This window comes from Leuresthes tenuis, unplaced genomic scaffold, assembly GCF_036924035.1.
Source record: "Leuresthes tenuis unplaced genomic scaffold, fLeuTen1.0.hap1 SCAF_19, whole genome shotgun sequence".
In the NCBI taxonomy this organism is placed as follows: Eukaryota; Metazoa; Chordata; class Actinopteri; order Atheriniformes; family Atherinopsidae; genus Leuresthes; species Leuresthes tenuis.
In genome coordinates this window covers 2,205,991-2,227,893 of record NW_027325373.1, presented here as the reverse complement: position 1 = coordinate 2,227,893, position 21,903 = coordinate 2,205,991, and the positions used below count along the sequence as shown (strand labels likewise).

Sequence of the window (21,903 nt, the reverse complement as noted above, 5' to 3'; positions counted from 1 at the left end):
TATCTGTGGTCACTGTCACTTAGCGAAGAAAAACACCGGAAGTTACCGGTGTTGTTTTAGAACGTCACTTCCGTTTAACGATGAAGCTGAAACACGTGTTTGGTTATTCAGCGAGGCTTCAGATAACCACATTTTGGTTTCTTTTTGGTGGGGGTTGCTGACACTGTAGCAATGTGGACATACGAGCGTTACTAAACGCGTGCCACGATGTTTTTTGGAGGAAAGTCGTTTCTACTCGTGCTAGCTAAGCGATTTGGGCTGCGAGCTAACGTTAGCTCAGCTGTGAAACATGCCCAGACTTGTTCCCACACAGGGAGCTCGGGAAAAGCGACGCTTATTTGAGCTGTTCACAGTTACCATAATACGTTAAGGATGGATTACCAGTTTCCTCATCAACTTTTCCCGTCGTTTTATGACCACGGACCACCGGACTTGGTCCTTAAACACTCCGCCGGGTCCTGGGGCTGTTATGACAGTGTAACACCGCAGGTGGGTGAGCTGGGAGTTCAATGCAGGACCAGTTATACATTATAATGGGTGTGAGTCGATTAAAAGTCTCAATTGTGCTGTCCTATGTCAAAGTGGCTTGCCATGAGTACATTTTGTCATTAAGTTTTCATGCTTCTCCTTATTTTACTCGTGCTGTGGGGACTTAAAAAAACCCAACACGTGGCCCAAAGCCTATAATGAATTCAGACTAAGAAGAAAACCCGTTTTAAAGAAACTCCAAAAAGTATGATCTGGTGTTTACAAATGGGTTCAGAACACAACATCACATTTTACTATTATTACAGCCAGTTTTCTGTTCACCAGCTTGCATTAACCGCTGCTGCAGCATCTGACTTTGGCTGAAAAACAACGCTCAGTGTCTTATAATCCGGTCAAGATCCTGCTGAAGTTACAGTTTTACTGTTTGCGGGTGTTCACAGCTTAGGGTTGCCTGTATTTGTCAGATTTGGTTACTGTTTGGTGTATTTTGTGGTTTCAGGGAGGCCCCGGTCCCCTCTCCAGCTGGAAAATTATGTCCAGACACGAAGCTCGAGGGGAGACTTGGTGTCACACGGAGCCCGTGCCCGTCCCACTCCTGTCTCCCAAAACTGGTGAGTCTCCTGCCGGTTTTGTTTCAGACACAGGGTCAAAGAAAATAATAAGTACAAAACAATAAAATAACAGTAAACGCAATGAAATACAGCAGAATTTAATAAGATAATATAAAAGTGTCAAACTACTGAATTCACTGAAACATCAGCTTACAGCATCCTGCGATGACACGATCTAACCACAGTCTGGTCAAACAATCGTGATCCGAGGGCTTCAACAGAAAAGAAAAGCCCTCTGAACTGTTCGTGAGACTTTGTGTTCACACCCAGTTTGCTTTCTAAGACACTGAACTCCTCTGACAGCATCAGAAGAGGAAAGAAAGTGTGATATAGCTCAATAATAGCATGTGTCTGCTGTGGTTCAGCAGTGCTTCGGCTGCTGTAGCTGCAGCTGTAGCTACCTGTTAGCTGTAGCTAATAGGGCTGCAACTAACGACTATTTTGATAGTCGATTAGTCATCGATTATTGAAACGATTAATCGAGTAATCGGTTAATTAATAATTAAAACGATCTAAAACTGAAAAAGGATACATTCAAGCCATATTTCATCTTGACTTTTAACATTAACTGAAAATGCTAAGAGTGCGGCTGTAATGCACCAACAGTCAAATTAATACCAAAAAGTCAAAAAGAATACAACCTGGTTGTAACTTTGGACTGAAGCTGAATAATACAGTTTTAATGTTAAAATCCAAGACAACTCCGCTTATTGATAGCTAGCAGGCTACGCTAACAAGCTAAATATCTTACCATGGCGAGTCTCCCAAAGCTCCGACCTGCTTCCTCTTCAAATGCTCGTGCATGACAGACGTGCTCCCGTGATACGTGAGCTCGGCTTTACAAAACTTGCAGGTAATCTTTTTTTTTTCTGGGTGTTGAGGCTGAAATGCTCCCAGACCCTGGACACTTTTGGACAAGAGGACGATAATTCAGCCGCAGCCATTTCACTGTTTCTACAGGTCATCTCCCGCTATTATTTACCGTAACGCGCATGCGTCTCTTAAGCAGAGATAGGTTGGAAGTGTGATGACTCACTCCGTACGAAAAATGATGTTCAGCTCGACAGCGTGAAAAAGACGTGTGATGACGTAACCGACAATTATCAACATTTAAATACGTCTGCGACTAATTATGTTATCGATTTTTGTCGACAACTTGACTAATCGTTGCACCCTTAATTTGAAGCAAGATCACTTTCTTTCTCACCTAGCTGATCACGTAACTTTCAGAGCACACAGTTTACTCTTACTGACTCCACAATGATTTCCCAGCCTACAAATAACTCCAAATGTGCTGTTTGGAGGAGAAAAAAAGAGGCTCCAGAGGGGTTAGGGGTTAATATTCCTCCTGAATACATCTGCTGAATGTCTTTTCCTGTATATTTGATGTTTAGTTGATTTTATATGTGCTTAAATGTATTTATTTTCCAGCTTTCCTTGGACATTTGCAGCCTCCAGATCCACTGGATGCCACAAAACATGTGAGGAAATGTTTCAATTCATTAAAAGTCTCAGATTTAAGACGGATATAATTTTTTTTAGTACGGTCTGGTTTACTTCGTGCCTTTTGTTCGTATAACGGTCACATCAGCGGAGCTCTGCAGCCACTCACCTCTTCTCTGGCTGCCGTTCTGTATTTAGCTGCAGAACTTCTTCACAGATCACTGCCAAGACGCCTTTGGGAGCATGAGTGACATTCTGGGTGAAAACTTCAACTTCCAGTTTGGAAAGAGGAAGGAGGTGAGTTCGGCCGCAGGGATTTCATTGGATGATGAATAAGAAGTTGACCAGAAGCATCAAATGAATAAATGTTTCTCTTTCAGAGACATCGGCAGGATTCTGTCAGCATGTGGAGGATAAAAAACCACCTGGATGTGCTGAAGCTGAATGTGTGAGGCGAGCATTCTGTGGCCAGCTTTGCTGAACAGCATCCGTGGGCTTTGTGTTTCGTCTCACTGTGTCGTGCTTTCCTCCCAGATGCCAGCAGGTGTACCGCTCCACAACCATGACCCGGTACTGCAGCCTGCTGTCGAGCGTGGTGCCGGACATCCCCACGGAGCTCCTGAGCTCGCTGCTGTACAAGGAGCTGCAGGAGCAGAGGGACCGCGTGCAGTTCTGTGAAGCAGCCACCGGGGGCGCTCTAGCTTTCGTCCCATTCTCAGAGGGCGGGGGCAGCACCTCTCAGCACGGCTGCCTCCTCTATCCTGGAGGGCAGGGACTGGACCGCCTCTGTATCCTGCAGATCACGTCAAACACTGAAGTTTTAGGTTTTTTTAGACCCCGAAATCTCTGTCCTACCAGTTTGAATGTTTTGTGCTGAAATAGTTCAGTTATGTCTTAAATAATTCACAACAAATGAGTAAACATGGGTTGTATAACAGATAGCAGCCACACACTGTCATATGAAGCAGAGGCTCATCTCTGCTGCTCTGTTCCTGCTCGTTCTAATTCTTAACGCAGTACCTCAGACTTCCACAAGGTGGCACTGCAGCAGCACAGCAGGACTTCTTCCTGCGTGGAGGCCAGCAGCAGCGACCCGGTCAGCTTCCAGCTCAAAGCCCCCGTCAGACAGATCAGCTGCTCCGCACTCTTCGACGACTGTAAGAAGGCGGGATGTTAAAAAGGATTCAGGGACTTCTCCACGCCGGGTTGGCTTTTAACGGTGCCGTTTGCAGGTTGTGTGGCGGTGCGGTCGGATCACTTCTGCGGCGTTTGGAGGTTCAGTGAAAGACGGGAACCGCGTCTGCTGCAGGTGATCAACAGCGGCGAGGTTACGACCTGCGTCTCCGTCAGGTGAGTGACCCCCAGGAGGAGTTCAGTTCAGTTCAACTTTATTTATAAAGCGCCAGATTACAACAAATATCATCTCAAGGCACTTAAGTAATAAAGTCCAATTCAAGCCAATTGGAATTCAATTCATTGTAATCATAATCCAATTAATTCATATGGAGCCAATTCAAAAATAATATCGTAGCTAAGGAAACCAACAGATTGGACCGAAACTTGTCTTCAGTCCAATCTCCCGTCCTGAGCCTGAGGGACTGTGGAAAGGAACGACTCCCTTTAACAGGAAGAAACCTCTGGCAGAACCAGAACCAGGAAGAAACCTCTGGCAGAACCAGGAAGAAACCTCTGGCAGAACCAGAACCAGGAAGAAACCTCTGGCAGAACCAGAACCAGGAAGAAACCTCTGGCAGAACCAGAACCAGGAAGAAACCTCTGGCAGAACCAGAACCAGGAAGAAACCTCTGGCAGAACCAGGAAGAAACCTCTGGAAGAACCAGAACCAGGAAGAAACCTCTGGCAGAACCAGACTCAGGAAGAAACCTCTGGCAGAACCAGAACCAGGAAGAAACCTCTGGCAGAACCAGACCCAGGAAGAAACCTCTGGCAGAACCAGAACCAGGAAGAAACCTCTGACAGAACCAGGAAGAAACCTCTGGCAGAACCAGACTCAGGAAGAAACCTCTGGCAGAACCAGACCCAGGAAGAAACCTCTGGCAGAACCAGAACCAGGAAGGGTGTCCATCCGCCTCGACCAGCTGGGGTTTGAGAAGACAGAAAAGAGGGAAAAGAGGGGGGAAAAACACCATAACGCCATTCAAAGGATACCTGCTGGAACAGGGAAACACAAGTTAATGACCACAATAATGTCACATGGACATAAAATCATTTGAGAAATTAAACAGGAGGAAAAAGAGCAAAGTGAGGAAAGGTGTGACAGATGAGGTCCCCCAGCAGGCTGGGCCTATAGCAGCAGAACTATGGGATGTTTCAGGCTCACCTGAGCCATCCCTAACTATAAGCTTTATCAGAAAGGAAAGTTTCAGCCTGATCTTAAAGGTAGAGAGGGTGTCTGCTTCCTGAAGCCAAACTGGCAGCTGGTTCCACAGAGAGGGGCCTGATAACTGAAGGCTCTGCCTCCCATTCTGCTTTTAGGGGCCTGATAACTGAAGGCTCTGCCTCCCATTCTGCTTTTAGGGGCCTGATAACTGAAGGCTCTGCCTCCCATTCTGCTTTTAGGGGCCTGATAACTGAAGGCTCTGCCTCCCATTCTGCTTTTAGGGGCCTGATAACTGAAGGCTCTGCCTCCCATTCTGCTTTTAGGGGCCTGATAACTGAAGGCTCTGCCTCCCATTCTGCTTTTAGGGGCCTGATAACTGAAGGCTCTGCCTCCCATTCTGCTTTTAGGGGCCTGATAACTGAAGGCTCTGCCTCCCATTCTGCTTTTAGGGGCCTGATAACTGAAGGCTCTGCCTCCCATTCTGCTTTTAGGGGCCTGATAACTGAAGGCTCTGCCTCCCATTCTGCTTTTAGGGGCCTGATAACTGAAGGCTCTGCCTCCTGTTCTGCTTTTAGGGGCCTGATAACTGAAGGCTCTGCCTCCCATTCTGCTTTTAGAAACTCTGGGAACCACAAGGAAACCTGCAGCCTGAGAGCAAAGTGCTCTGTTAGGAAAATATCTTACATCTCAGGTCCGGTTCTCAGGGAACCGGACCTGGTTAAAGAACGGGAGGAAAGTTCCCATCTGAGGAAAACATGCTGCGCTAATATGCTCTGCTTCCTGGTTTCAGTCCTCATGTTTTGGGTGAAGTTCTGGTGGCGAGTGAGAGCGGCGCCGCAAACCTGTGGACTGTGGGAAAAGGGTGAGGAAGTCCTTCTGCTGACTTACAGGAAGTTTAATTAGCAGCTGAGATAAAAAGCTTCTTCTTCCCAATCAGGATGCAGAAGGTCCGGCTGGAGCACAGCAACCTGTACTTCAATGCCAAGTCGCCATGGAGATGGTGCGAGTTCTCTGCTCACCCGAGGGTGATGCTGTACGCGGACCGGACCGGAGTGGAGCTCACAGACATGAGGGTGAGTAAAACGGGATGTTTTATTACCCAGAAACGTCAGGTGGTCTTGATCTTTGCTGACTTCCTGTCGCCTGCAGGTGAGTCCGTGCTCTGGTCACACGCTGTTTCGGATCAGCAGCTCCTCGGAGTGCCGGAGGGGGGAGAGACTCATCCTGACCCGATATCTGGGAGATATTCACGCCTTCCATCACCTCGTCACCACGCAGGTGCTTAAAACACGGAGATTTGGTTGAAAGTCGTAGTTTTAGGCGGGTGATGTCACAGCTCCCACCATCTGTTTGTCCTCCAGTACTCGGCCTACATCATGGACGAGCGTTTCCCCTGTGTTCCAATGCTCAAGTGCGATCACATGATGCAGTCTCCGCCCGTTTTTGCTCACATGATCCCGGGCTCGGATGCAGCGGCGGGCGAAACGAGGACCGATAAGGTCCTGCTGGGCTCCCACAGGTCTCAGGAAGTCACCCTGCTTCAGTACTCAGGTCAGTGGAAAGAGGACGTGGGCGGAGTTTGATGAATTTAGATTCTAACTTACTTCTAAGGTATTGGGCCTGGTCCACCTGTAAGAGCTCTTAGTTTTCTGTTAAAGGGGACCTCCGGTATTTTTAAACCTTATTTCTGGCATGAAATACGTTCATCTGCTCACTGAGAACAGTTTGGTGAAAGTCAGCGTCCTTCGGAAGATATTTAGATAACTGGAGATCCATATAACGGAGTGAACGGGGCTTAGAGGATGCAGCCTCTAAATAAGGCATTATCTGTCTTTATTTCACCAATACTTTAGGGAAGAATGAATGAATGAACGTGTGCTATAGCTCTGTTAGCTCATAGCTGCTGTGTTGTTGTTATTGGCGGCTATCGGGGGGCTTATAGAGGGCTTTTGTCTACTGGGATGACATCATCGATGCCCGCCGCTGCAGCACAGTTTATTCACTCCGGTAAGAACGTCCATCTTACTCAAAGTCGTCGTCCACGTCGTCAAAATCTGATAAATATCCTGCCATGTTGCACAAAACTATCAGCAGCAAACTCTGTGTGAAGTTAGCCGACTGTCACAGAGCACGGAGTGAATAAGCTGTGCTGCAGGGGGGCGTGTGGATGAAGTGGTCCCAGTAGAGTGCCTGTGTAGAAATCCCTCCGTTAGCTCTCCTATAGCTGCAAGTAGCCACATAACAGCAGCTATGAGCTAACAGAGCTATAGCACACGTTCATTCATTCATTCTTCTTAAAGTATTGGTGAAATAAAGACAGATAATGCCTTATTTAGAGGCTGCATCCTCTAAGCCCCGTTCACTCCGTTATATGGATCTCCAGTTATCTAAATATCTTCTGAAGGACGCCGACTTTCACCAAACTGTTCTCAGTGAGCAGATGAACGTATTTCATGCCAGAAATAAGGTTTAAAAACACCGGAGTTCCCCTTTAATAATCTGTAACACCCCTTCCTTGTGGTTCAGGCGGCAGACTGCAGCCCTGTTTCAGTCGAGGTCCTCCTCAGGCTCTTCTCACACCTAAAGGCAGTCTGAAACATCTCCCGGTTCAGATCCCTCACCGGCTGGACACCACCACCAACAGACTGTCTGCGCCTGCTGCAGGTAACAGTGGACACGTGCACAGTCGGTACATTCACGTGCACAGCTCAGAGCCACACGATGGTCTAATTGGACACTGCAGTTATGAAGTCAGGATTTGATTTTATTGGAGCAGAGCGGTTTTAATGGGCTTAATGGGTCTGTTTCTGCCAAAGAAATGCAACAGCAGCCTTATTGAGGATCCAGATCATGTTTTTAGAAGACAAAATGTAAAATGTGGAGCACGTTTGAGTCTAGTCTGATGGATTTTAAAGCAGCAAACTGTCTGCAAACTAAGTAAAAGCAGTGAGAATTACCCAGAAGGGAACGTTTACCCACCAGAGAACTCAACAATGGGCTGAAACGCTGGAAGAGGGTGAAAGGAAGCTGTAGTTTCAATAATTCTGTCCACATTACGCCTTTCCTGTTGTCATTTAATACATTATTATTGTGAAATTCTGTCTATTTAATGTAAATAAGTCCTTTTTAGATTAAAGATTCAGGGTTTTTTGTTCAGATCTTTTTGTAGCTGAGAAGTTAATGACTGCTTTAGCTCACCTGAGCCATCCCTAACTATAAGCTTTATCAGAAAGGAAAGTTTCAGCCTGATCTTAAAGGTAGAGAGGGTGTCTGCTTCCTGAAGCCAAACTGGCAGCTGGTTCCACAGAGAGGGGCCTGATAACTGAAGGCTCTGCCTCCCATTCTGCTTTTAGGGGCCTGATAACTGAAGGCTCTGCCTCCCATTCTGCTTTTAGGGGCCTGATAACTGAAGGCTCTGCCTCCCATTCTGCTTTTAGAAACTCTGGGAACCACAAGGAAACCTGCAGCCTGAGAGCAAAGTGCTCTGTTGGGGAAATATCCAACTGTGAGATCTTTAAGATATGATGGAGCTCGGTCATTAAGAGCTTTATATGTGAGGAGAAGAATATTAAATTCTATTCTGAATTTAACAGGGAGCCAATGAAGAGAAGCTAAAACTGGAGAAACATGATCTCTGCTGTTAGTTCTCAGCAGAACTCTGGCTGCAGGGTTTCAGATCAGCTGGATTCCCTCTAAAGACATTTCAGAACAACCTGACGACATTATTTAAGTGATAGATGATGATCCAAGACTTTTTTTTTCTACCCAAGTCAAAAATAACCTTCGAGGTTCCCTGGAACCTGGTTTCCCCGGAAACCGAGGTGATGTCATCCAGAGTGACCTCATCACTGGTCTACAAACCAGTCAGAAGTTAACTTCTGTCAGTTATAAACTGTTTCCTGTCACTGAAAACGGAGACACAGAACCAAAAAGCTTTTGGCTTTCCTGCTGTTACCAATCAGCTCACTGCATTCACAGTTTTTTGCATGTGTTGTCAGGTGTGACGTGTATCCAGAGGAAAGCAGGAAGAGGAGCCAGCAGTGGAGAGTCCATGTGCATCTTACAGCTTACAGAGGCAGGAGACATTTTCTACCAGATCCTGGAGCACAAGCTGCCGGACCGGGACACATCTGGAGGTCCAGCTGCAGAGAACCAACGAGCCAAAAAGCTCTTTGTGCAGAGAAAAGCCGCAGAGCAGCCTCCACCAGAGGCTCAGCTGGTTGCATCGGACACGCCGGGCTGCGAGGACGCGATCGGGCCGACTCAGGAGGCGACGATTGGTGTCGAGACGCCAGAAAAAGAACAACCACGGCTGAGCAGATCCGCCGTTTCTTCCTCTGCGGGTTCAGAGGCGGAGAGCAGGAGGCGATTGGATGCAGGCATGAAAGATGGAGATGTGGCAGCAGATGAGTGTCGCTCTCAGCAGCAAACTGCAGTGAAGCTCAGCAAAAACACCTCGGCGGCGTGGAAGCGTTGGCTTCAGATACTAATACGGAAAAGTAGTGAGAAGAAGCCCCGCAGCCTTCAGCATTTCACCATCAGAAGCAAAGGCCTGCTGCGTCTGTCTCACCGTGATGAACGAGCTGCTTCAGAGGAGGAGAGCGTGGAAAACCTGAGGCGAGCCCTGAAGTCATGCATGTCCAAACGCTCGCTGCTGGTTAACGGCGCCGCCTCAGCCGGGGCTGCAGGCGTGGAGCCGGTGCCTCACCCGGTGGACACAGACGCCTGGACGGACCCTCTGAGCCAGCGGCTGACGCTGTCCTGGCAGGGCGAGAAGGCGTGGCTGGAGTGGTGGGAGGAGCAGCTGGGCTTGAACCACCAGAGTAAGCTGGAGGATCTGAGGAGGAGGAGGAGGCGGCAGAAGGAGGCCAAGAGAGCCGCCGGCCAGCGGTTGGAGCTGAGCGGGAGCTTCACCTCGTCTGTCAGCTACCAGTCAGCGCTGGACGATTTCTCCAGTTCCACGGGGTGGTCCTCTGCAACAAGTCAAGGGGCGTGGTCAGACACAGACGGCGGCGGGGTGCTGTCCCAGCTGGAGAGTAGTTTAAAGCATGAGAATCGAAGAACAGCGACACCTTCCACCGTTCAGTCCGACTCTCCAGCTCCCAGCCCAGCCAGCACGCCGCGAACGTACAAAAGAAGCGAGCCGCAGACGCCCAACGGGCGCCATACCCTCCCGCCGTCCCAGGCGCAAAGCCCTGGGGCCACAACAGCCAGTCAGAGGAGGACCAAACGGCCTGCGGAGGACCACCTCGGCTCTCTGTTTACAGCACAGGTAAGACTGAAGTGCTCCAGATGTTGGTCCTAAACTCACATCTGTCCCGTTTGGGGAGTGAACGCAGGGAGCAGTTACTTCTCCAGCTTTAAAAAACAACACTCACACGCTGTTTCTGTTGTCAACACACCTGCTCCTCGCTGTGATTGGCTGTGACACGTCAGCTGAAACCAGGTGTGAACATCTCTCACACCTGGTTTCAGGGCGTGTGGCACCAGTGTTGATTAAACAGATGTTTTACAGCCAGGCTGAACGCTCCAAACCGAACTTATTGAAACGTAACACGCACAGATGACCCAGCAGGTGGGAGCCATTAAAATGCTGCCGTTCATCATTTTGCTGTCAGCTCAGTCGGCAGCTTGTCGCTCCCTCTTCACTCAAATGATGAACAACGAGCAGGCAAACTGTGCTATTTTGAATTAGGGCTGCAACTAACTTCGAGTAGTTGTCGATTATTGAAACGATTAATCGAGTAATCGGTTAATTGCTAATTAAAACTGAAAACGGATACATTCAAGCCATATTTTATCCTGACTTTTAACATGAACTGAAAATGCTAAGAGTGCGGCTGTAATGCACCAACAGTCAAATAAATACCAAAAAGTGAAAAAGAATACAGCCTGGTTGTAACTTAGGACTGTGAAGCTGAATAATACAGTTTTAATGTTGCACTTTAATGTTAAAATCCAAGACAACTCCGCTTATTTATAGCTAGCAGGCTACGCTAACAAGCTAAATATCTTACCATGGTGAGTCCGCGTCTCCCAGAGCTCCAACCTGCTTCCTCTTCAAATGTTGCAGCTAATCTATTTTTTCTGGGTGTTGAAGGTGAAATGCTCCCAGACCCTGGACACTTTTGGACAAGAGGACGATCATTCAGCCGCAGCATTTCACTGTTTCATCTCCGCTATTATTTACCGTAATGCGCATGCGTCTCTAAGCAGAGATAGGAGGGAAGTGAGATGACTCACTCCATACGAAAAATGACGTTCAGCTGGACAGCGTGAAAAAGACATGATGACATAACCGACAATTATCGACAATTGAATTGTCAGCGACTAATTATGTTATCGATTTTTGTCGACAACATCGACTAATCGTTGCACCCTTACTTTTAAACCGTAAATACAAGACATTTCAACATTTGAGTGGATGATTTTAATGCTGACAGACAAACTAAAGTTTGTAATTTTATGGCTCTCTGTGTCTCTTTCAAGGAGGACCCAGCCCAGACCGACCCGCCACATTCACCTGCAGCGGCCTCGTCCTCTGGGCTCCGCAGCTCCCAGTCTGTCCTCGTGAAAACTCCCCGGGGGGCTCTGTCCACGGTCCGTGGTTTCTCTCAGACGCTGTCCCCCTCCCTGGGTTCACAGGCTCGGCCGGGACCTTCGCAGTCGTCGCAGCCCAAGAAGAAGTCTCGCATGGGATTTTGATCGTTGTGATTGTATTGTTTGGGATTTATCTTCCTGGATTTGTAAGATGGATCGAACCGAGGAGGACGGTGAAGTGATGCTCGATGAAGAAGGATCAGGAGACGACTTCTGTCTCTGAATACAGTCGGAGGTTGAAGAGGATTCGCGGCGGCCGGCGTGGTAGGACTGTGGCGTGTTCCTTTCTCGTGTCTTTGTTTGCTGATATGTGTCCGTCTGAGTTGATTTGGCAGCTTGAACTCATGATGAAAGCTTTCCAGTTTAGTCAAAGGTTGAGTTTACCAGAGGTGAGGAATGAAGGGATTCTTATTTAATGATCCTGTTCCTGTCAGCTGGCTGATTTCAGAGAAGTTCTCCTGAATAAAATCTTAATGATTAGAGGGAGTTTTTAACTTTAAACTTCATTTATTTATTTATTTCCTTCATTTGAGCAGCATCTCTCAGGTAATCATCATTTTCATCATTCAGTCGTTTCTTTTCTCTAAAGCTGTTGGACTGAAGTATTTGGTTTAAAACACAAGTCGGTGTGTTTATGGACCTCTTTCACTGCTGTGGATTATTTTTCTAACAGAACTGAACTCGTATCAATAAAACCAGTCAAAACAAAACCTTGGTGCTCCTTACAAAGTGATCTGGACCCCGGTTTCAGCAGCACTGAACCGAGTCTGAAGCCACCTGAGCAGAAATGAAGAGCTTTGGTTGTTTTTGGGTCTCTTTCTGCAGGCCGACAAACAAAAGGAGGAACTGAGCCTTCAGCTTGGACCAAACGGGGTTTATTAGAATTTCCCTTTAGGATAAATAAAGAATTTAATTCATCTAACAAACAGGCTTTTGAAGCCATTTGGGTGGTGCTGCTGGTGGTAATAAGATCCCAAAGGTTGTTGGACCAGTTGGGACGGGACTAGAGAACCAGTTCTCGAAGAGTTGATCATTGCGATTGTATTTTATGTCACATGAGGCTCATTCCCACTGTAGGAACCTTTTGCAGTTCCTAGAACCTTTTCAGGAATAGGGACATTCGGACATACAGGAACTAGGGACCACGGCCCTCAGTTCCTGGAACCATTTCAGCTCCTTCAGGGTCTTTTCTGGGCTCCACAGGAACATGACGTAGGTGTTTGGTGGCTGTAGCTCCGCCCCTTGTCTGAAATGTTTCCTCATACGACACGGACCCAACCGGCGCCTGTTTAATAAGTTAAACTTCGTCTCCTTTGTCTGCGGCGCTCTGCTCTCCTTCTTTCCTCCATGAAACGAAGAAGTATCGCCCGCTGCTGGATTCTCCGTCTCCTGACTCTCGCTGTGCGCTCTTCCAGCCTCCATCTTAGACGCCTGATGTGATCGTCCATGATTAATATCACCGCCATGCAGACCATGAACACGGTGGCCTCCTCGCTCTCCATGTTAGCTTCTTGGTGCTGTTGTTTCCTTCTCTCCTTGCTTTTCCCGGGTTCTGTTTTGTTGCTGAGTGGTGCTAAAGTAACACGTCTGTGGCAGACGGCTGCGTCACATCAGTCCCTGTCGAGGCCCCCGACTCATGTGGGAATGTAAAATGAAACGGTTCCTCTGGGGAAGGACAGGTCTTAGAACTGAGTTCTTAGAAGGTCTCTGTCCGATTGGTGCTTCATTGCAGGGGGTACCCTGTCTCCCCGGTGGGGGGAATAAACACATTATGTAGAAATCTACATGTTCACATGTTCACATTAGTTTTATACAAATTTTTAAATGTAACATCAATGTGCCAGAAACACACGAAAGAGGCTGTTCTAAATGTTTTATCAACTATTATTTGTCCTCCTGTTTTGATGGACAGTCAGGCTGGTTGAACTGGTGCAATAATGTGAATAAATGTCTTCCTGCTCTAATCAACAGCCTCACTCTGACACTGAGAGTAAAAACAACACATCAGCATAGGCACGATCATTGTAAGTTTAGCAGTTTTATGAAAATGTGGCATTTTAGTTGAGCAAAGTGTTTTTAAGTTTAAAAATTAGAGGTGGGAGGTTCTTAGAACATCTGTGTCCGAATGCAGCTTATGATTCAGTTGAAATTTACTGCAACCAAAGCTGTTTGTACTATTTTCAACTCGATAAGGAACCGAATCGACATGGGAAATGGAACCAAAATGGCTAAATGATTAACAGTTCCCATCCTTATGGACCAGGGTGTCTTCTATCCCCTTTAACCGGTTTAATTTGGTCCCAAAGTCACTCCTGTGAGAGATCTGAGGGGGGAGTTCTTGGCTGAAACAAATATCGTCATTTGTGTCGAACCGTGTGTTTTCGTCATCTTTAAAAGGGATAAATTTATTTCTAAAAGACAGAAACCAAGACAACAGTTTTTAAAAAATAGTCATTTGTTTTTATAAGATTTTCTTTTTTCAGTTTGTGACAAAAAAAGGAATAAATAACTTAATATCTACAAAAAAGAACTATTAACAGGTATTTTTTTGTACATCATTTACAGTTTTACATGTTTTTGTATGAACATTTTTGACGTTTTGTAATTTTTTTGACACTCTTTCAGCATTATTTTTGTTCCATACGACATCTTTTTTTTGTTTGTTTTCAGCTACATCGTACAATTGGCAACTTTATAATGAAACCGGCATCATACGCACACACACATCCACAAATACACACTCTGAAGGAAAAGTGTTCCTTCAGCCTCCAGTTCCACCATTTAACACTTGCAATTAAAACCATTAAAACAGAAAAAAGTGCAAATTAAACTTTGCAACAGAAGGAAAGCAGCAGTTTTCAGGCCTGTTATCCAATCAGAACGCACAGCTCTGAGCACATCAGGTTCCTGGAACCAGTTCTGCTTCTAACAAACTGAAATGACAGAACCGCTGCTGCTCAACTCTTCATGCTGAATACAAAACAATCAGATCCATAACAGTCTATTAAATAAACACGAGAGAGTTTGGCAAAAGGGTCTTGTGAAACCATTTTCTGAGAAAGCAGACAGCAGCGTCTGCAGCACCTAAAAGACCAGCGCTGACCACAGTTTATCTGCCAAACATCTCTGCAGATCCAGAAAAGCTCGTAGCCTGGAATGTGACATCTCATCATGCACCAAAAGACTCTACAAACTACAAAAAAGATCTATCAAATCTACCAGGAGCACTGCTCAGCTGCCAGTTGTGCACTTCTCCACCGGCAGCAGATTAATAAATCAATAAATTAAAGACGCCGGGTGAAGAAGTCGAGGCGGGCAGCAGCGGCTTCAGGCGTGGAGGTATTGGCGGTGCTTTTGGCGACGGAGGTGCAGCGGGAAGAAGGGGCCTTCTGCGTCGCTGCCCAGGGAGCTGCTCAGAGACTCCTCCCCCGAACTCATCACGTCTTCACAGGAGTCGTCACTGCAGGGAGAGACCAAATGTTGTCAGTACAACGAGGTCAAACCGCTCTCAGCTGCTGCTACTGAAGGACCGAATGAAAGGGCTCCTTCCATGATGCTTCACATCATTCTCCTCGATATGTTGGACTAACTTCAGTTTACTTTGAGATGAAAACTCACCGGAAGTATTTATTTATGTTTATGTTTATGCATTTAGCAGAAGCTTTTATCCAAAGCGTCTTTGAGTTGTTTTTCAGCTTCACCTGGTGAATCCATTCATGTCGAGCTTCAGTTAAGATTTTTTAACTGAACTCATTTGAAGCTAAATCTGTTTTTGCTGGCAGAGATCTAAAGATTCTTACTGTGTGGAGGCTCAGAAGATTGGTTGGTTCTCAGTGTAGGTTTTTATAACATGTTTCTCACATATTTTATGTTATATTTATGCATTTAGCAGAAGCTTTTATCCAAAGCGACTTACAGATAGGCAGATAGAGTAAGGGGGCCTTGCCCAAGGACCCCTACTGGAGGTAATACCTTTCAGGGGATTTGAACCCAGATGTCCCACATGGAAGGTGGCAATCATACCACTACTCTATCCAGCCCCATATATTATTATTATTACATATATTTATAAAGGAAAGCTGTTCAGCTGTTTAAAACTTCTCCCTGAGACCGATCAGCTGATCAGTCACAGTTTCAATCAGCTGACTTGAACTTCAACACAAACAGATGGCGTCAGACTGAAAGTATTTAAAGAGTCGGCTGGTTGTTGATCAGGAAGTTAAGATCATAATGTTCATGTTTTGTTCCTCTTATCTCTTCACACGCCTCAGATGAAGCCGTGCGTGTTGCATAAAGGCGTGACGTAACGGCTGTATGCATCAGAGGGGCGTGAACAGTGACTGACGCTCGGCTCATATGGAAGATAGGAGAGGCCCTGAGTGTGTCAGTGTTACAGCACTGATGTAATCCGAGTGTTGCTCCACTGCTCGTAGCCTCGGGAACACGCTGAGAGCATTTAACCCACAGTCTGGAAGGAAAACAGCTGTTTCCAGCTGATCTAACAACAACATCTGCACACAGACATGACCCAGCAGTGGTCAGAACATTGTAGCGTTGCCATAGAGACAAAGGATTAAGTGTGGCGTCTGTTTCCTTCAGCTTCTGACTATTCGAGTCTCCAGAGCTACCTGCGGACCTTGTTTAACCTGAGCTGGGGAGGGAGGCGCTGTGTTTGGGTGTGAGTTGCACTCTGACCTCTCGCTCTCGTCCCAGCAGCCCTCTGGGATGGTGGGCAGCTCGGGGACGCTGCGGTGGCTGTGCAGGTTCTGGGCGGTGCGCCGCGACACGATCCACTGCAGCCTCCTGTGGTCGGGCTTGCTACATTCGGGCGAGGCGTAGTCCGACAGACACCGGGCCACCTGCTCGCTCCACAGCAGCAGCTCGCAGTCTGCAATCTGAAACCAAAGCGAGCACAGAGCCGGGTCGGTTAAGCCGTTTGACCCCCGTCACACAGTGCATTTACAACAATCCAATTACTGCTTACTGAACTTCCTGAAGGTTCCCACTGTAAACGGACACCTGGTTTCTTTTCTAGGTTAGGAGGTTAAGAGAAACCAGGCTGAAGGAGCTTCAGAGCTGTCCTGAAACCCAATCAGCTGGTCATGTAATGCCTGAACTTTAGACTTCAGTCAGCTCAGCTGGAGTTTAAAGTTAGCAGAGCTTCTGTGCATCTGAAAATTATCTCTTATTTGTAGCTGTTCCAGGTAAATGTCACCTGATGAAAGAGACAACTCCTAAAGTATACTTTTAGTTTCTCCTTTCCTTTAAAAGGTCTTTCCCTGCAGCTCATCACAGTGTTGAGCCTCTCTTATGGAACATTTTTCCACGGCACTGCGTTTCTTAACCTGTTAGTTTCCCTTCCCGGAGCAGCTGTTGTGTAATAACTGCTATGCAGACTGCGTCATACCTTCAGGTGTGTCTGGATGTGATCGGTTATCTCCAACATGTCCTCCGACTGAATGGCCTCAATCTCCTGCCTCAGGAGAGACAAGGCCAGCACGGACGGCTGGATGGACACAAGACAATGGAGGGATATTAATGTGGATTTTATGCAGGTCAAATAACAAAAAAATCTCATTTCTAAGCGACTGAGCTGCTGTAATCAAGCCTGACGGTCGGTACCTTTGCTTTAGAGAAGGAGATCCGGCACAGACAGGCTTTCAGCTGAGCCTCCAGCTTCTCCAGGCTCAGAGTCTCCTTCCTGTTCACACACACACACTCAGGTTCAGCACATCTTCAACAAACTGCTCATTTTCCACCTTATTTCTCACGTCAGTTGGGTTGTTTAACCACACAACCTCCCGCCGTGCATCGCAGTTACATCAGCTATGAAAATAAGCTTAATAAGACGTGAAAAACAACCATCTTTGGAGATTCAACTGCTTTTATGGGAATTTTTGAACCAAAGTGCAGCTGAGCAGATTGAAAATAACACACCGGGGTTACATAAGCACAAGGAGTCGATGCCAGCAAATCTTATCGCTGCACTTCAGTCAGACGGTGACTGCTGCCCTACATTAGCTGCTGTGGCAAACAGGCCGGGGCAGAGAAGAGGCTCAGCCAATCAAAACAAGCGGCATTTATTCAATGCAAAGTCTGTAAAATGCCTGATGGGTTGTGCGTTAGTAAGCACCTGCAGGGAGGTTTTTAACAGATGTTAACGGGAACTAATCGCTCTGAAACGTTGCAGGACAGTCTGAAACATGGCCGCCTCACCTGTCAGTGGAGTGGGAAAGTGCGATCTGGTGGTACAGGTGCAGAAACGTTAAGGCAGTGACGGCTTTGGACTGGAAGTCGAGCTTCTCCGCGACGATCTTCTCCATGCGGCAGAGGTCGGACACGGTGAACCTGCACTGTCCGATGCGGATGAGCTCGTCGGTGGGCGTCAGGTTGCACTCCTCCTCCGTCACTTTGGCCGCCATGTGGAGGCAGCTGAGGCTGACGCAGGACAGGTGCTTCGGCTGGATCTGAGGGCGGCGACGAGAGATGCGTAAGTAACACTTTAAGAAAAGAATTGTGTGTTTTAAGACGTGAATAAAGCTTCTCGTACCCTCATCATGGCCAGGAATCTGTCCAGCAGGTTGACAGCCAGGACGAAGGTCTGTGTGCTGTAACCAAAGAAGCTGGTAAGACTCCACAGGTCCTCCACTTTGGCATCTCTGCACTTGGCCGAGATTCGACTGTCGCCCTGTAAAGTAAAATAAAGTCGGTGACTCTCAGCTGCGATTGAAACAGCACAGTTGGATATAATCACCGGTCCTCACCTGCACTGTGGATTCGATGAGGCTTAGCCCCGTCTCTTTAGGAAGAAAATAAGCCTCCTGCTCATAATTCACCCGTAGCTCTTTCATCAGCTTGACGGCATCCATGTCTCAGATGACACTGGAGGAGGTTATCTTGGTTCTTTCCGCAGTAAAATCACTGCAACAAAAGAAAAGCCCAGGTTTGCATCAGCACGTCACACTTTTGTTGGACAGTTTCTTTTTCCAGGATTTTAGACCACACTTCCTTTACTTGTTGTGCAATACAGTTCTCGTTTCAACAAATGCCGTCATGGAGCCCAGTAGAGGAACTTTGGCAATGAAGAAGATGGGTTTTTCCCTCCAATTCCCCCATTAGAATTAATTAAAACCATACATATCACTCAGAGGACCCATAACCGACATGCATAATTGATCTTTTTTTCTCCTTTTTGTGGTATTTTCAGTATCAACCTTTTGTTTTTTTTTAATGTAAATCAGAGAAAGCAACAAAAATAAAGAAAGAGGACAATCTGCTTGGAGATTATTGGCCCTTTTTGAGTCATTTCATCACATCTGTAGCTAAAGCTTTAACTTCACTAATTGCTGGCATATTTCAGTTAGAATATAATAAAAAATAATCATCCTTTTTGTGGTATTTTCAGTATCAATCTTTTGTTTTTTTAATGTAAATCAGAGAAAGCAACAAAAATAAATTAAAAAAAGAGGACAATCTGCTTGGAGATTATTGGCCCTTTTTGAGTCATTTCATCACATCTGTAGCTAAAGCTATAACTTCACTAATTGCTGGCATATTCCAGTTAGAATATAATAAAAAATAATCACTTTTAAACCAAGAAGACGCTCTTTGGAACCACACAACAAAACAGCCACTTGGGCTCACGATAGAAATGAATTCCTGCAAAAGTAAACTGTAAAAACCCAACTTTTTAAGCGTGTAAGTCGTTATTAACTCGGCTGGCCTGCAGTCGCTCTCAGCCCTGACAGGGGCCACAGCTCCAAGCCCAGCCCACTTCCCTCAGCTGGGCTTCGGTGTCAGGTTTCCTCTGGTAGACGCCTTCTCTGTCCTCTGACCGAAAAAACAACTGCTTTTTTTCCTGGTTTTGTTTGTCAAGCAACGACCTAAAACTCCCCAAACACGAACCAGACGAGCGAAAAGCTCCATTTTAACGCTGTTTTTAACCGTAACCGAAGAAGCTACCGGTAACAGCTCCCAGCTAACGTTTAAATCCTCTGTGGTCGGGGTGGGGGGAGGGGATGCTCTTTGAATCAGACAAACAAATGATGCTGTACGACGCAAATGTCCAATTTAACACCTCACAGTGCAAGATATTAGCACAGTGTTAGTGTCAGATACTGATTCTGTGCGCTTTAAGTCATTTAACCTGCTGAATGCAGTTGCGATTAAAGGAAAAACAGCAGCCAAGATGAAAAAGCTCGAGCTATCAGACCGAAGGTGTACGTGCAAACTGATGTGAAACACTTCTACTTCTGTTTTTATTCATAACCTCGGTGAGAAGAAGGAAAACTAGAGGAATTGTACCAAATATCTCTCGATATTGGACCCAGAGAATTTGCTTCAGTAGGATTTCAAACATTCCTGAGAAGTAGGAGTTGAAAATATACATAAAGTACTTTTCTTTTTCAGTGTTATAGCCGAGTTAACACCCTATTAATTATCACCATTTTTACTATTCTTCCCATTTCTGAATAAGACTGTAGTAGTAATAATAATAATTTTTAAAAAATGCTACTTTAATTCAGTAAATTCATGGAGTTAATTAAGTCGGTCCAATCTGAGTAGAGTTGTATTACATTTTAAAGGTTTACTTTACCTGTTTTTGCGAGCTATATCCACATATCTTCTCTTCTTTCAGCTGTATCGTCTATTCCTTCTGGTCTTCTTTCGTCTTTCCTCTTTCTCTTTTTCTCTCTTTTGTTGATGTTCAGAACGGTCACGCCCACATTTCGGTGTCACACGGTAGCAACCAATCACAGGCCTGGGTCCAAGAGAAGCTATCGCCTGCTCTCGGGTTTAACGGTCCGAATTAAAGCTTTCAGCTCATGTTTCGGTGTCTTTTTTTACTTTATTTCTAACACTATTATCAACGCTGAGACCTTAGATTGACCATCGAGCCTAAACTCGTCGATAGTTGTCGGTGTAATGAAAATACGGAATGTAGGTTACATGAGACAAGACCCTGATTGACTGACGTTTCTATTAGCCTATCAGCAAGCAGCATTTGGGGACGTTCAAATAGTCCGCCCAAAATGGGATACGTTGATTGGCCCGTGAAAACACAGTATGGTGACGCGATTTTGACATTACGTAGTGCTTTCTGACAGTCTTATATCTACTGTCCTCAACAAGCACAACATTAAGCTTAATTTTTCTCTCTCTACATATTTTTTTTTTAAGTAGCCTGCTTAAAATAATGTTTACTGATTACTGTACATGTGTACGTCTGTGTAGTAAATGTGAATACATGCAGATACATTTTGACATACGTTGTTTTTTTTTACTGTTTCCAAAAAAACAAACAAAAGGAACTGAGTCTGTTTTAAATGTAATCTTTCTCAGTATAAATTTCATAATATGCTATATAATGGATATGAGCGATTGTTTTGCACTCCCGTTCTGCCTGGAGGTGGGCGGGGACTATTTCCTCTCTTCCCCAGGGCCCCTCCTCGGAAGTAGACGTATCTGTCTATCTTCCGTTCTTTTATTTTTGTATATTTTTTGATAATCCCTTTTCCCTAACAATCTGCGCCATGGAAGCCACAATGGACGACTAAACCGGAGTGCGGGTACTCAATTCAACCCCCTTTCTTTTTCCTTGAATTGAGTCGACCGGATGAAACCCAACTGTGGTTTTCTCCGCTTCGCAGGGGAGGTAAGACTCCGGGCTCCGTCTACTTCCCGCATCTGAGTCAGCCATTTAAATGTCTCTGTGGTGTATTAGCTTGGTCTTACTAAACATTACGGTCCCCACCCCTTATTTGATGATAACAGAGAGTACTGAGCTATGTTTTCAGTAACTGTTTTCCTGTAAAATGTTAGATATATCCGTAGCGTCACGTTAGCTTAGCGAATCTGAAGAGACGCTCAGTCTTAAAATTAGCCCCGTTCCAGAGATTAGCCTGGTTCATTTTTCATAACACGGTCAGGTGTTTGGTAATACACCTGACTTTTATAGGACCGCAAAGTTCCCGTAAAAAAGGGACTTTCCCTTAGATGTTCAAGGTGGTTTCCGTCAAAATGAGATGTTGGGTTGGTTTCACTTTGTCAGTAAATAAACGGTGACTGTTTACACTCATAAAAGCTCAAGATAAACACTTTATGATACTTTTATGACTTTGTTTAGGAATCAGAGTTCATTTTGAGTATTGCAGCTATCCAGTACCATCATTTTTGTCCATTTGTAACTATTAATATTGACTCTTTAACTCTTTAATGTCTTGTTTACTCTGACCAGCCATCCAGAGATATAGTTTACTACTGAAATGACTGAAATCCTCTGGTCTTTGGTTATATAAGCCATGCAGATTGACCTCACCTGTGTTTAATGAAGAAGATGAGTCGGATGTGATGTGCTGACATGCTGTGTCACCACACAGGTAGCTGTATCCAGTGAGGAGGTAGGCTCGACCAGGGGAG

General features: G+C 45.8%; 2 protein-coding genes across 3 annotated transcripts; one reads left to right on the top strand and one right to left on the bottom strand.

Annotated features, from left to right (window-relative positions):
* Positions 1 to 84: 84 nt before the first annotated feature.
* taf1c (TATA-box binding protein associated factor, RNA polymerase I subunit C) lies at positions 85 to 13,151 on the top strand. The gene is made up of 15 exons (XM_072372605.1): positions 85 to 489; positions 989 to 1,100; positions 2,532 to 2,581; positions 2,742 to 2,840; positions 2,924 to 2,991; positions 3,078 to 3,331; positions 3,569 to 3,700; positions 3,776 to 3,893; positions 5,675 to 5,746; positions 5,822 to 5,957; positions 6,034 to 6,162; positions 6,246 to 6,435; positions 7,411 to 7,548; positions 8,883 to 10,156; positions 11,374 to 13,151. The coding sequence occupies exons 1-15, from the start codon at positions 373 to 375 to the stop codon at positions 11,587 to 11,589; spliced, it is 3,105 nt and encodes a 1,034-aa protein (XP_072228706.1). The 5' UTR covers positions 85 to 372; the 3' UTR covers positions 11,590 to 13,151.
* Positions 13,152 to 13,942: 791 nt separating this feature from the next.
* On the bottom strand, positions 13,943 to 21,879 carry ccng2 (cyclin G2). 2 transcript variants are annotated; one of them, XM_072372611.1, is made up of 8 exons: positions 21,803 to 21,879; positions 18,249 to 18,405; positions 18,035 to 18,172; positions 17,701 to 17,951; positions 17,107 to 17,185; positions 16,892 to 16,990; positions 16,180 to 16,379; positions 13,943 to 14,944 (listed from the first exon to the last, which is right to left on the bottom strand). In XM_072372611.1, the coding sequence occupies exons 2-8, from the start codon at positions 18,351 to 18,353 to the stop codon at positions 14,812 to 14,814; spliced, it is 1,005 nt and encodes a 334-aa protein (XP_072228712.1). In that variant the 5' UTR covers positions 18,354 to 18,405; positions 21,803 to 21,879; the 3' UTR covers positions 13,943 to 14,811. The 2 variants fall into 2 exon arrangements, with proteins under 2 accessions (XP_072228712.1, XP_072228711.1); XM_072372610.1 differs by lacking the exon at positions 21,803 to 21,879 and adding an exon at positions 20,081 to 20,354.
* Between the last annotated feature and the right edge of the window lie 24 nt (positions 21,880 to 21,903).